We start from the raw sequence: 14,001 nt of genomic DNA, 5'->3' as shown, positions 1-14,001 counted from the left end.
CTCCTCCTGGTGTAGAAACTGGGCAATATCTTCTGGGGTAGTACCCAGCATGCCTTGCTCCTGCAGGTACTGCATCCCTCTCTTTGGTTTTTTGTTGAACCTGCAGAGGGCGACAGAGAGACCCTGCACAATGAGTGATCAAGCGGTCAGGCCATAAAATGACCGCTGGGCATTCAAAACAAAACGCTGAGCTGTCAGTGGTTGACTGATGTGAGGGCAACATGAATGCTCTGTATTTGAGTGTTCTGTCAGTGTTTGAGTGGTCTGTTCACAACATGACCACTTGTGTGAAACAACATGTTGAATTGTCACTGGTTAAGCACTTAAAGCATAATGTGACTGCTCTGTATTCAAAATGAGCTGAGCTGTTAATGGTCCAGTGCTTAAAGCATAACTTCACTGCTGTATTTTCAAAATGAGATGTGTAGCTCTCAGTAGTCAGGTGGCTACAGTGCGTTATGACAGTTGAGTATGCAGGGGTCAGGGGTCATGGTAGAGGGGTCAGAGGTGAGGGGTCAGGGCCACTCACAGGTCGATGCCCTGCTCAATGATCTCCTTCTGCTGCTTGAGGACCTCGAACTGCTCGGGGTTGTCGGTCCCGGACGTCTGCGTGCTGTAGCTGCCGATCCCCGAGGACGCGGTCGAGTCCAGCGAGTTGACGCTCCCGTAGCGGTTGATGCTCTCCGCAGGTTTGGACTCGCTGGGCTCCTGATCGCTGGGCTTCTCCTGGCCTGCGAGAGAGAGCAACCACACCCCACATCACAGCCACGCCAAGCCACCAAAAACCAGGGGGCAGCGGCAGCACTGACGGCTCACAACCAGACGGTTGCTGGTTTGCAATCCTGACTCACTACTGCTGTGCCCTCCAGCAGCTGAAACGGACACCGCGTAAAAGGTAAGATGCATTCCGTTGCCCCGGATACGGGCATCCGTCCAGCGACATTAATAATTAACATAAAAAGGGGGCTCAGTGTTATGCTGCAGTTTGGACTCTGCTGAAAGCCTCGGCTGCGCTCACAGTGAACAGCCGCAGGATGATAAGGCAGAGGACAGACCTCTTCCGACACAGTGTCCCTCTGGGCTTCATGTGCCATTATGCTCACATTATACTTTTACAGTAAAGACGTGAGCTCAGCCAGGCTTGAGCAGATGAGCTCTCACATGCAGAGGGCTGGGGTTCTGGGGCCTAGAGCTACAGTGCAGTAATCTAAGCCATGAGTCTGGGAGAGAGATCTCATTACACACTGGAGAGCGTTCTAAAACATTTACAGCATCAGCACCGCAACGCAAGCCGGCAGCCACTCTTTGTTTTGAGCGTGAAACGGGGGGGGGGGCACAGGAAGGCCCATTCCAGCGGGGCGGCGCTCTCCTAATTACGGAAAGGAAATGGCTACGAGCACAAACAAACAGCGGAGTGTTAGTCTTCACAGCGGGGCGCGAGGGAACTAATCAGACACTCCTCCAAACACCCCGCGAGCCGCGCGCAAACATCAGAGATGCAGAGTATAACCAGAGCCGGTGAAGGACAGAGAATAATACAGCGGGGAGAAAATGCTCGGTAAGCCACAGAATAAAACGCAGCTACACCAGGATATTCTCATTTCAGAACAATCACATAGTTAGTGCGAGTCCTTAAATGCAGCTAGCTACCGTTACCTGCTCTTCCTTTTGAAGACGGCCAGAGGGGTTAAAAAAAAAAAAAAAAAAAAAAAAAAAGCAGTGAGGAAAACAGACTTAGTAGATACATCTATTACAGCTGACATCACAAAACAAAGTCACTTCATTACGTATTTATGTGTCTATGAAAGAAAGATGCACATATTTAACATGAAGCCACTGTGTGTTAATTACAGCGCTCAGACAGAATTTTTCTAACCTCAGGAAGTGACACCCCAAAGATCTCTTCACTCACCAGGATGAATTTTGTTAAAACAAACCCCGCTCATGAGCCGTTCAGACAACATCAGACTGGTGATTTAACAATAAGAAGAGTAGCAATGACCATGGAGTAAAAGGTCTAAACCTCATGTGTGTAAGAACTGGTATCATGATTAATCTGTGTGCAAAGCAGGAGCAAGAGAGTAGGAAGTCTTACCCAGGCTGGTCTGAGAGTTGGGGTTTATGTACTGATCTTTACTCCACTCCACCATGCACTTGAGGATGGACACCAAACACTCCAGGCCCTTCTTCCTCAGACTGAGCTCCTGAAACACACAGGTGGAGAGGCTGACACTCCTCCACCCACTCTACTGAGCACGCACCACCTCCCAAATCACTGAAACACCCTCCTCCAGCCATTCCACTGAGCACACACCACCTCCCAACTCACTGAAACACCTTCCTCCACCCACTCTACTGAGCACACACCACCTCCCAAATCACTGAAACACCTTCCTCCACCCACTCTACTGAGCACACACCACCTCCCAACTCACTGAAACACCCTCCTCCACCCACTCTACTGAGCACACACCCTCCTCCAGCCATTCCACTGAGCACACACCACCTCCCAACTCACTGAAACACCCTCCTCGTCCCATTCTACTGAGCACACACCACCTCCCAACTCACTGAAACACCCTCCTCCAGCCATTCTACTGAGCACACACCACGTCCCAAACTCACTGAAACACCCTCCTCCACCCATTCTGCTGAGCACACACCACCTCCCAAATCACTGAAACACCCTCCTCGTCCCATTCCACTGAGCACACACCACCTCCCAACTCACTGAAACATCCTCCTCCAGCCATTCCACTCAGCACACACCACCTCCCAACTCACTGAAACACCTACCTCCACCCACTCTACTGAGCACACACCACCTCCCAAATCACTGAAACACCCTCCTCGTCCCATTCTACTAAATACCCTCCATCCATTCTACTGAACACACTCATTCACCCATTATACTAAACACACTCCACCATCCAGCTAACTGAACCACAGACAGGTGGAGAGGTTCTCTCACCACCCAGCTAACTGAACCACAGACAGGTGGAGAGGTTCTCTCACCACCCAGCTAACTGAACCACAGACAGGTGGAGAGGTTCTCTCACCACCCAGCTAACTGAACCACAGACAGGTGGAGAGGTTCTCTCACCATCCAGCTAACTGAACCACAGACAGGTGGAGAGGTTCTCTCACCATCCAGCTAACTGAACCACAGACAGGTGGAGAGGTTCTCTCACCATCCAGCTAACTGAACCACAGACAGGTGGAGAGGTTCTCTCACCACCCAGCTAACTGAACCACAGACAGGTGGAGAGGTTCTCTCACCACCCAGCTAACTGAACCACAGACAGGTGGAGAGGTTCTCTCACCACCCAGCTAACTGAACCACAGACAGGTGGAGAGGTTCTCTCACCATCCAGCTAACTGAACCACAGACAGGTGGAGAGGTTCTCTCACCATCCAGCTAACTGAACCACAGACAGGTGGAGAGGTTCTCTCACCACCCAGCTAACTGAACCACAGACAGGTGGAGAGGTTCTCTCACCACCCAGCTAAGCCGCACACACAGGAACAGTAAAATGATAACATGAGTTGGAGGAGTGAGGTGCAGGTAGAACGGGAGGAACTATCCTCAATCCCACAATATCATTCAACTACCTACCTGAAAATATTATTACAAATACTACAGTTCTCACTTACAATTTCTGTAAATAAATATTGACATAAGACAACTAGAAAATATTATTTATTATTAGTATTTATATAATTCTATGATGCATTTCGCAGTGCCAATTCTATAATGGCACCGTGAAATGCTACCATTTTCATTATGATGGTAACCAATAAAAATCATAACAGTAAAAATGTGCATACTTTCTCAGGGGATGAGAATACGGCATATCCTGGACATGTTTTGAGTTTTGTGTTTTTGAGTTTTCCCTTTCCGGTGAGGAGGACAGAGCTTTAAAAGGGTCTCTCACCTGACCTGGGGTCACACCAAGCTCCTGCCCCCCGCGGCCCTGTGCGATCTTTGACAGGTCATTCACCAGCCTCTCGAATATATTAGCAGCATTCAGGTCACAGTCATAGTTCACATAGATATCAACCACACTCTGGGCATCTGTTAAAAAAAAAAACAAAAAAAAAACCAAGAGCCATGTCAGAGTTGGGCCAAACTCTGGAGAGAACTTCTGGAGAGAAACGCTGGAGTGAAGTAACCTCTGACAGCAGCTGAAAAGACCTTCCTGCTCACCTGCACATATCCTGGTGAGGGTCTGTATCACCATCCACTTGTGGTCAAAGGAGCTGGTGGACGTCTCCAAAATATACAGAAATATCTCCCTGAAAAACACCTGTGGAGTTAAATAAAAAAGTGAGTTACAAGTTACACACAAGATCTTTGATCATTTATACACAATTTATTCATGAAGCGTTAACAAATAACACCAAAGCAGTAACAAAGAAAGCTACACAACACAACTCACCATGTGGTTAGAATTAATTTACTTAACAGACACCGTAACAGCGTACCCATACCCTACATGTTAGACGATGTATATTTTTACAGCTGTGTAATTAAAGAAGTAGTTAAGATGGGACAAGTACGTTTAAAAATTCTAGGGTGAACAGAGGCACTCCACAAGCCACAGCTTAGCTGAAGCCCTTGGCTTTAACCATTAGATCATTCAGATTTACCACACTGTATGTAGCAGAGCTAAGAGGTACATATGTATATGCTACAGAAGGTGATGTAGAATCAGACAAAGAATCTTATTGGTTATTTTCTAACTGTAAGCTAATCGTATCTCTTGTGGTCTTGATTCAAAACCTGTAACAGTTCAAGCTCTTTCAGGTGTCAGCAGAATGCAAATATAATAAACATGTTATATACACAGTTTTTAAGACCTGCAGAAAACTGAGCTGGAAAAAAAAACAATATTACCTCTATTTGCATCTTCAGATGCGTCTTGAAGTTGGACAGCAGAGTGAGGAATATGGAAAGCGACAGCTCGAAGACCTCGGGGACAGACGAGACGCCGTTCTTGGACAGCGCCACACACAGGTACTGCTTTATGGCGTTGATGAACATCTCGTTGGTCCTGAAGACGGTCCCCGCGTTCTGCAGGATGGAGAGGAGAAGCTGCAGGGACAGGACCTTCGACCGCAGCTCGTGAGACCTGCGAGTACGGGCAGGAAAAAAAAAAACAGGCGCTCAGAATCTTCTTCACCTCTCCAGCGCTCTGAATCACTAATGGGGACGTGCCACATTAACACAACAGAGTTATGTTCAGGTGTCACTGTGCCACTTTATGGAAATGAAATAAAGGTGCATGTGATTCTGATTTCACACAGATGAAGTGAGTTTGACTATCATAATTTATTACATACAGTATTTCCTGAGCCAACAAAGTTATCCAAGGCAAGATACTTTATACTTTATATTACGTACTTTTACTAAATTACTTATATTGCTCTACTTTATATTACTTGCTTTTATTTAATTACTTTATTTATTTCTTCATATTTTGCATATTACCCCATTGTACAGCTGGATATAATTGCTGAAGCATTTCGAACTGAGCTCCTTGTTTGAGGACACAGCAGCCAGGCTTCAAGCCTGCAACCCTCTGTTTAGAATCACAGTTCCCAAAGCACTGCTGCACACTACTGCCAAAGGGAGAGGTGGGGTGTGGCATTTCACAAAGAGCTCTGAACAGAGCTGAAATGAGGTTCGCTGTGACACAGCAAAGGACAAATGAACCACCATAAATAAAAAAAATGACAACTGTAAACACTACTGTATTTTATCAGCCTATATAGATCTGACATCATTTGATACTATCGTAATGTTAATTTGCAGACGTGGGCAAACGGGCAAAGCAAACTGCGCATCATCATAACGACTGGCAGATTTTTCCTCAATAAACTGCTAAGTCTGACTCAGCAAAACAAGCCGATGGAAAGATGCAGCAATGAATGACAGCGGCCATAGCAGCACTCCCAGTTCATTTCAGCAGAAAACCCCTATTGTGATGTCGTCAGAATGTGGTCCGGAAATTCCGCATGGTTCAGGAAAGGCTAACCACATGGGGGGGGGGGGGGGCGTGTCTGCGGTGACCACGCCCCCTAAGCCTGAGTCAAAGCAACAGTCCAATCAGCTTCAGCGATTATTGTGAACGCTGAACCCAGGTGGCAGCCTTTCCACAGAAAACACAAACACGCCGAATCGAACTGCACCTCTATCTGTCTCTACAGCCTGTTTCTCCTTCACATTGGCTCTGAACGCTCTGCTGAGGGAATTCAGAGACCCCTGTGAATGAACTACACATCCCAGAGCGTAACCATCTCCACAGCAACCCTGAGCACCACGAAGACACATCAATACCAGCTGCGTCCTTCTACACTGCTCACACTCAGAACTTGCCACTGTCAGGTTTTCAGTAATTTCTTTGTTTTCCGAACCATAAAACATCCCTTACAAACATTACATTGGCTGTACACTAATGTTGCTAATAATGTTATTGCTTTCATACAAATTGCAAAATTAAACAATTTTTATTGAGCACCTCAAACAATACTCCACACTGAAATTCAAAACTTAAGTAAATTTGGCCTTACGTCACATTATGATGCCACGTTTAATTTTCACCATACCGACGTAAGCTGGGTTAGCAAAGTGGCTAAGAAAGTCAGCTCAGAAAGTACTGATTGATAAATTTTATGCTCACCAGCCGGCACTTACTTTGGATCGGGAGGGCCATCTGACAGGGGCTTCATAGATAGCTTGCAGAGTGATCGGAACACAAGAAAGGCATCCTTCTGTAGGATGTGGGAGAACTTCGCCCCTGGCATCTGCCCCACGGGGGTTCCCGATTCCTGGGTAGGAGACAGCGGTCAGTGAACACCAACAGCATCATTATGGGCTGTCCTTTAAAACTGCACATACAAAAGTGTGGAAAGCTGAAGATTAAGTGCACATTTCCTCTCAGACCGTTGAGCCAGAAACAGGCAGCTCCGCTACTGTTCTGAGCTCTTTAACCTGAGATTTTCAACTGACATTATTAAGCGGGTAGAGAAAGTCATGCTGAAAAAGAGCAAGCACAAACCCTTCTTTTTAAATTGACTACTACTCTCATCCAAGTTCGGTTTGTTCTGCCTGACTGACAAGCATGTTGATTACTGAACAATCCGTACCCGTTAGCAGGTAATTCCCTCTCTCTTAATTGCGTCTCTCAAGCTGCAGTTCTTTCCACGGATGTCATGTTAGAGCACTTGAATAATAAGACAGTTTAATTTAGCCAAACCGATTTAGTCATTCCAAAGACACTTAAATCCTCCTGTAATTGCACATCTCACAAGCTCTAAATGAAAGAGTCAGAAAATAAAAGGGGAGGGGACTCCATTCATAAAATAGAGGGTTTTATAAGATTATTTAAACTGTGGAGCACCTGTATGGATTAACTGATCTTTTTACATCACCAAAACGCTCTGGTTGTGAGCACAGTTAAAGAAGGATGAATCTATCCAAATGGTCTGTGCAAACAGATAAATATATACGCACACCACATTCTGCAAAGAGAATGTTATCGCAGACTGCAATTACAAGATAACGCATTAGCAGCCACACGTCACAGATTATTCCTCTAATTGCTTGTTTGTTAATCAAGCAACACAGACGCAAACACGTTGAGATGTGTTGATGTGTTTAGAGGTGATATTTCTGCCTCCTTTATTTTGGGCTGGTGAGTCACCGCGGGCAGGAAGTTACCTCACCCCGTGCCTGCTAAACGAGAGGCATGGAAATGAGGAGGACCCTCGTCGCTCTGGAGGCAGACCTGGCATCTTCTCCTAAACTAACACCTTACATCTCGTCCTGTTCTAGCTGGCCCTTGGCTTTCTTCTAGGTTGTTCTAACTGAGAATACCTGGACTGTTTCTCCTAGAAATGCTCCTGTGAACTACTTACAGGTGATCTCCATTTTTCTTTCCTCTGGCCCAGGAAGACCATTCTTTGGGGTAATCCCTTTTTCTCTCCCCACTGCAACTTCTTGACTTCTACAGAAGTTCCCACTTGAAGGATGCATCAGGTCATGCCTCTGAGATAGTAAATGCAGACAAGTGACTAACAACTATCAATCTGCAGTGGGCCAGCAGCTAACATGGGAATAGCACCTTTATCTTGGGAAGGTGACCACACCACATGCTAGGTCTTTCTGCTTCCTGTTGCTGTTTTTGTCTTTCAGCTCAAGCAGATTGAACCAGGAGCAGCTACAGAGCGGGTTTGTTTTCGAGCGCGCTCTACTGCTCTCCCATCGGGATCGGCACCTGAGTGTCGCTGGAGGAGACGGACAGCCGGTCGTCGGTCAGGGAGGGGGTGAAGCCGGCGGAGATGGGCGTGCCCGGGATGCCGTTGGCGTGGACGTGCTCTCCATCACTGCCCTGCCCCCCCTCATCCTCCACAGAGCCTGCCAAATCTTCCACACCCTCCGTCCCTGCCACAGCCTCCCTGGAATCTGCGCACACACACACACACACACACACACACACACATATATACACACACACGCATACACACGCACACACACACATACACACGCACACACACGCACACGTATACATATACACACACATCCACATGTATACACATACATACACACACATGCACAGTCATGGTGATGAATACATGCACAAAAAAGAAAATGCATTTAGGTGAAAGCATTTCACCATAATAAATTGACTAAATCACATGACTCTGGAGACCAATCCCTGTGCAGTGACTTCCAGCACAACCTGCCAAACTCCTGCACTGTACTTTGAAGGGCCCTCATAAATATTCATAGCGATGCTGTCACCAGCAAGCTATGGTAATAAAATTGTTCTTAAACAAAGAATAAGTTATACCCAGTATTCATGAGGGAGCCCTTCATAAAATAAGAGATAATTCAGTTTCTGTATTCATCTTCCTGCCTGAAAGAACGAGTGAATTCATTTCATGCCGAGTCATTATCTTCACAGTAAGAGCTGGAATTTCAAACGGGGTCTGGAGAGGAAAGTGCAGTTTCACTGCCTGAACAGTCAGCCTCGGGAAGCATTTAGGTGTTTTAATAACAAATTCTTTGAAATGCACATATCTGCTCGCTTCCAGCATCCAGAGATTCCAGGACGGACTCTAGGGACAGGAAGTGTGATACGTTACCCCCGACAACGGTGCTGATTACTTCCTGCAGAACGCTCTGCACTATCTCCTGGGCCTTTTCCTCGTAGTTGGGTGTTTCCTCCTCCTCTGTGGCCTCGCCTTCTCGCTTGGACAGACCTACAGTGTCAATCAAAACCTTCTTGAAGTTCTCACCAAAGAGGCCATGCGGCATATTTTAAACATCAGACCTAAATATCTGAGTTGTTTCACAGTGAAAGCACAGAGAGAGATATTACTACATGTGCACTCAGACAAGTAGCCTCATTCATATCTCAGCTTTAATGTCTAATGAAATTAGTAAATAAAGCTTCATAGACAGAGATGCATCATCAAGAATGGAGAGATACAGAGAGAGAGGAGAGGGAGGAAGGTGGGGAGAGGTGGGGAGAGGTGGAGAAGGATACAGAGAGGTAGAGAGATACACATAGATGGAGGGAGGGATAGAGAGATAGAGAGAGCTGGGGTCAGGCTCACTCTCGGCCGCGGCAGTGGCCTGGTCCGCCTCGGTCTGCTCGTTCTCGGGGCTGCAGAACACAGACCCGTTCTCCGGTTCCGGGTCCTCGGTTCCCTCAGCCTCCTGCCGCAGCCGCGGGGACTCGGGTTCCGCTGTGTGCTGGCTGACCGGGGACTCCTGCAGCCGCGGAGACTCGGGTTCCGCTGAGTGCTGCAGAAGCTGCTGTCTGTGCCTGTCCTTCTCCATCTGCCGAGCCTCCTGGAGCTATACACACACACACACACACACACACACACACGCAAACAGACACATACATACACACGTATGCACACACAATGAAACAAAGAGAAAAGCTGGTTTAAACACAGAAAATAAACCCTCAAACACACACAGCAACGTTCATATAAACAAGGAAAGGAACACACCCACAGGAAGGCCTTCAAACAGAGAGGTCTCAGTGATGTACGAGGCATGTAACCACACAAACGTGATTCCTGGCAACGCGGTTTATGACAGGGTTTCCAGGAAGGCGCTGTGTCACTGCAACAGGTCCTGCCTGCACTGTGATAGCTGCTCATCATCTCAGAACCACACATTCCAACAGGCTCCCCACCAGCTAAGTGGCTGAGACACTTGCACTCAGTGCAGGCCGTGCCATCAGCTGATGATGACCAGGAGCCCACAGCAATTGAACAGTCTGCCTGTGGAAAGCGGTGCATGAAGTGTCTTCCTCAGACTCATGTCTGTGTCAGCATGGCATGGAGGCCGCAGTATGTGAGGAAGCAGCACTTGGCATCGTGTATTTCGGAGGAGACCACATGCTTGTTAGTCAGGATTGTAGTAGTGTGGAGCATCTCTACGATACAACCGGGCATTCCAGCTTGTGAAAAAAAGGGGGAAAAACACCGGGCATTCCGAATTCCAAAACAGAACTTCACGCTTCATACTTTCGACCCCAGCTCAATTCCGTCACAAACCCCAGAAACGGGAACCTCTTGGAGTGCGCTCTACGCCACCCTTAGGACCAATGTTACCAAAAAAAGGATGACAACAGAGCTTGTTTCACTCTGAGGAGAGATGAAGATTACACACTGAGGAAGAGGAGCCACAGCTGCTACAGCTAACACAGCAGACACAGGGGTCCGGGTCACCGAGCTCCGACTCAATGCAAAAACCCTCCACTCCAAAGCAGTTCTGCTAACTTTACCTGCCCCTGCTTCATTCTGGAGGACAGAGACCAACTTGTCTTTTTATGTGGAAGCTGTATTTCAAGGAGTGCAAAAACAAAAAGGAAAAAAAAAAAAAAAAAAGAAACTGCCTGCTTCAGAATCACGTAGCACAGCAACACTTGCAGCATAACGGCTGTAACAGGCTGTAACAGGATAATGATGTACCTGGACAACTGTGACTGTATTGCAACATTACAGCAGGTAAAATATCTCAGCTTCAAGATGCCGTGGACAGGCTACAGCAGAGGAGTACAACAATACAGCCCTCCCTGGTACTGAGGTCCATTTCCACTGCTCTATCTTGGTAAACACATCTGTATGCGATGTTAGTCCTAATGCATTCTATCTGCATCTGTACAGACCAAGCTACTTAACACTAGTCTGCGCACTCAGCCTAACACAGCTGCCAACTCCACACAGGGGTTAACAGGAGATCAGACTGCAGACCGACATTCCAGGTCTGTGAGGATAGGGGAGCACCAAAAATTCACTTGAAATAAAAATACAAATCAGAGTGAAACAGCACCAGTGGGCAGAGAGTCCCAGGGAAAGGGTGCTTCCGCAGGCACAGGGGCCGCTCACCGCCTGGTTCTCCATTCGGGCGAAGATGACATTGAGCATCTGCGTGAGCGTGGCTTTGGCGGTGGTCTGGTTGATGAGGTTCTTGCTGGCCAGGTAGATGTTGTAGCAGGTTCTCACCGCCTGCAGCACCGTCCCTTCATGAATCTCAATGTGCTGGGAGGTGACCGCCGTGAGCAGGGCCTGGGATTCGAGAAAAAACAAGAAAAACCTTGAAATCTCACGAAGCAACAGGCCATCTTACCCTGTCTAGAAAAGAAAAACTGCATTGATGGTTTTTCCGCACCATCTCCGCTGCTGCCACACAACCTTCTTCCTGTTTCCTGATCCCCAAAATGAGTCTAACCTCACATGCTTGGTGCTTTTTATATGGAGACAGCTTTACGTACCCTCTCAGAACAGTGTTGCTGTTGCGAGACAGCCTCAGCCAGAGAACCTTGTTTTGGGACAGGTGCTAATCCCTTCATCACTCAGATGAGGGATGCATAACTGTAGAACATCTCTGAACATCTCTCTCGTAAGGTTTAATGAAATAACTGAGTCTGTCTGTGTGACCTGTCTGCTTAGTCTGTCTGCGCAGCCCATCGGCCCGTCTATTTGGTCTGCCTGCGCAGTCCTTTTGGTCTGTCTGCCTGTGCAGTTTTGCAGTCGCCCTGGGCGGGGTCAGACGGACGGGCGTGCCTTAATGATCTGCAGCTGCACGCCCTCGTCGGTCTGCGGTCCCTGGAAGCAGCCGCAGACGGTCTCGATGATCCTGTCGATCAGCTTCTTCCCCGGTGCGGTGCTGTCCGGAGCACTGCCGGTCAGGTGTCCGTACGCGATGAGTTTCTGAGAGAGGAGAGAGCCGTCGCGGGTTTCTAACCGGAGCCACGAAAACATACGGCCATGGTTCAATTTAACCACAGAGCGCTTTGACTGTAACATTCAGTAACTGATAAAACCACAGAGCGCTTTGACAATAACGCTCAGTAACCAATTTAACCACAGTGTACTTTCACCATAACATTCGGTAATGAATTGAAGCATGGGCTATTTTTTATTTCTCAAACAATATCATTTATTCAGGCTTCACCAAGATCAGCCTAAAAGAGCTGAGTAACATTTAAAAAAAACAACACTTGTTTAAACTCCTTGCTGACAGTTAAGGTCACAGTATATCAGAGTAAGACTGAATGTGGCCCCGTTATCTTTTCAGTCAGTGCACACAGACACTGGAAAGAGGTGGGGCTGATATAAACTGGTAGGGCAGCAGTGCGGAGCAGGGCTTGTAACTGAAAGGTTGCAGGTCTGATTCCCCACTGTGGCACTGCTTTTGTACCTTTAGGCAAAGTACCCAGAATTGCCTCAGTAAATATACAGCTGTATAACTGGTTATCACGTAAAAATGTAATTCGCTCTGGATAAGAGCGCCTGCTAAATGACAATAATATAACGGTAAACATGCATCTTTTCATCCTTGATTTAATAAGCTCAACGGAAGGCTCACGATGACTGAGGCAAAATGACGTCCGCTGCTTCTCACTGCTATGTCATCCGAACCATGTGACTACAGCGGCTGTTTCCCAGCAATGCTCACGCGCTGTTTACACAAATGCCTCCTGACGCTCTCCGGGTCTGCTCATCTGGTTACCCCGCGTCTCCGACACTCTACGGCGGTGTTACAGGGAGCGGAGACAGCGCAGAGCAGACTCGCGCATCACATTCAGTGCTGTGGCACCGGCGAGAGGAAGTCTGTCTCACATCTCCAACACCAGCATCAGAAATAAAGTGTACAATATGTGGACATACACAGTTTCTGGGGCTGCCTGATATCTGCTGGAAAAATTGCTGTAATATCTGTACTTGTGTATCATTACCTGTTGGCCTTCTTAGTGATTAGCTATCACTGATATGGCTGGTTGCAACTTCCCTTTTCTTGAGGGCTCAGCCACCAATAATGAGATTCTCTTTATGCGCAGTTTGACAGACCCTCTGCAGGGGGAAAGGCAAGCTGTGGGGCATTTCGGCGTGTGTGGTCAGGCTTGATTTGTCCCCGTTTTTCCCCGCCCTGAGTCTGACCTGTAAACAGTCCAGGGACGTGCTGACGATGCGCGGGCATTTGGACTGGCAGGCCAGCTCAAACGGCAGGAAGTACTTGTCGGCCTCGATGAAGCTGGCCTTCGATCTGACCGGCGGCAGAGTGCCGGAGCCCGCTCTGTTCTCCCCGGCAGGCGGACTGAGGGAGCCAATGAGGAGAGAGGAGAACAGAGCAACAGCCAATCAACATCACAGCTGGGGAAACACTGAAAACAATGCATGCGTGCACAGTCACAAACAGATAAACGCACAGAAACAGAAACAGACACACACAGACACACACACAGACACACACACAGACACACACACACAGACACACACACACATACACAAACACAAACACACACAAACACACACACACACACACACACACACACACACACACACACAAACACAAACACAAACACACAGACACAGACACACACACAGACACACACACAGACACACACACAGACACAGACACACACACAGACACACACACAGACACAGACACACACACAGACACACACACAG

At 47.6% G+C, this 14,001-nt stretch overlaps 1 protein-coding gene across 2 annotated transcripts in view; it reads right to left on the bottom strand.

Moving 5' to 3' along the window:
* LOC118770859 (brefeldin A-inhibited guanine nucleotide-exchange protein 1-like) overlaps positions 1-14,001 on the bottom strand; it is a 42,818-nt gene that overhangs the window by 15,194 nt on the left and 13,623 nt on the right. The window contains exons 3-16 of one of the 2 annotated variants that reach the window (XM_036518606.1): positions 13,471-13,627; positions 12,094-12,240; positions 11,416-11,595; positions 9,625-9,868; positions 9,151-9,267; positions 8,280-8,467; positions 6,698-6,831; positions 4,898-5,132; positions 4,208-4,307; positions 3,936-4,075; positions 2,096-2,204; positions 1,657-1,665; positions 530-731; positions 1-100 (exon numbers count right to left, since the gene is read on the bottom strand). The exon at positions 1-100 is cut by the window's left edge and continues 12 nt beyond it. In XM_036518606.1, the coding sequence (XP_036374499.1) occupies positions 1-100; positions 530-731; positions 1,657-1,665; positions 2,096-2,204; positions 3,936-4,075; positions 4,208-4,307; positions 4,898-5,132; positions 6,698-6,831; positions 8,280-8,467; positions 9,151-9,267; positions 9,625-9,868; positions 11,416-11,595; positions 12,094-12,240; positions 13,471-13,627 (2,062 nt within the window). The remainder of the gene's footprint in view (positions 101-529; positions 732-1,656; positions 1,666-2,095; positions 2,205-3,935; positions 4,076-4,207; positions 4,308-4,897; positions 5,133-6,697; positions 6,832-8,279; positions 8,468-9,150; positions 9,268-9,624; positions 9,869-11,415; positions 11,596-12,093; positions 12,241-13,470; positions 13,628-14,001) is intronic. The other variant, XM_036518607.1, reaches the window with a different exon arrangement.

The sequence above is a fragment of the Megalops cyprinoides genome, chromosome 24, assembly GCF_013368585.1.
Source record: "Megalops cyprinoides isolate fMegCyp1 chromosome 24, fMegCyp1.pri, whole genome shotgun sequence".
Taxonomy (NCBI): domain Eukaryota; kingdom Metazoa; phylum Chordata; class Actinopteri; order Elopiformes; family Megalopidae; genus Megalops; species Megalops cyprinoides.
Note: the sequence above shows the minus strand (reverse complement) of the source record. Positions and strands in the feature narration are given on the sequence as shown.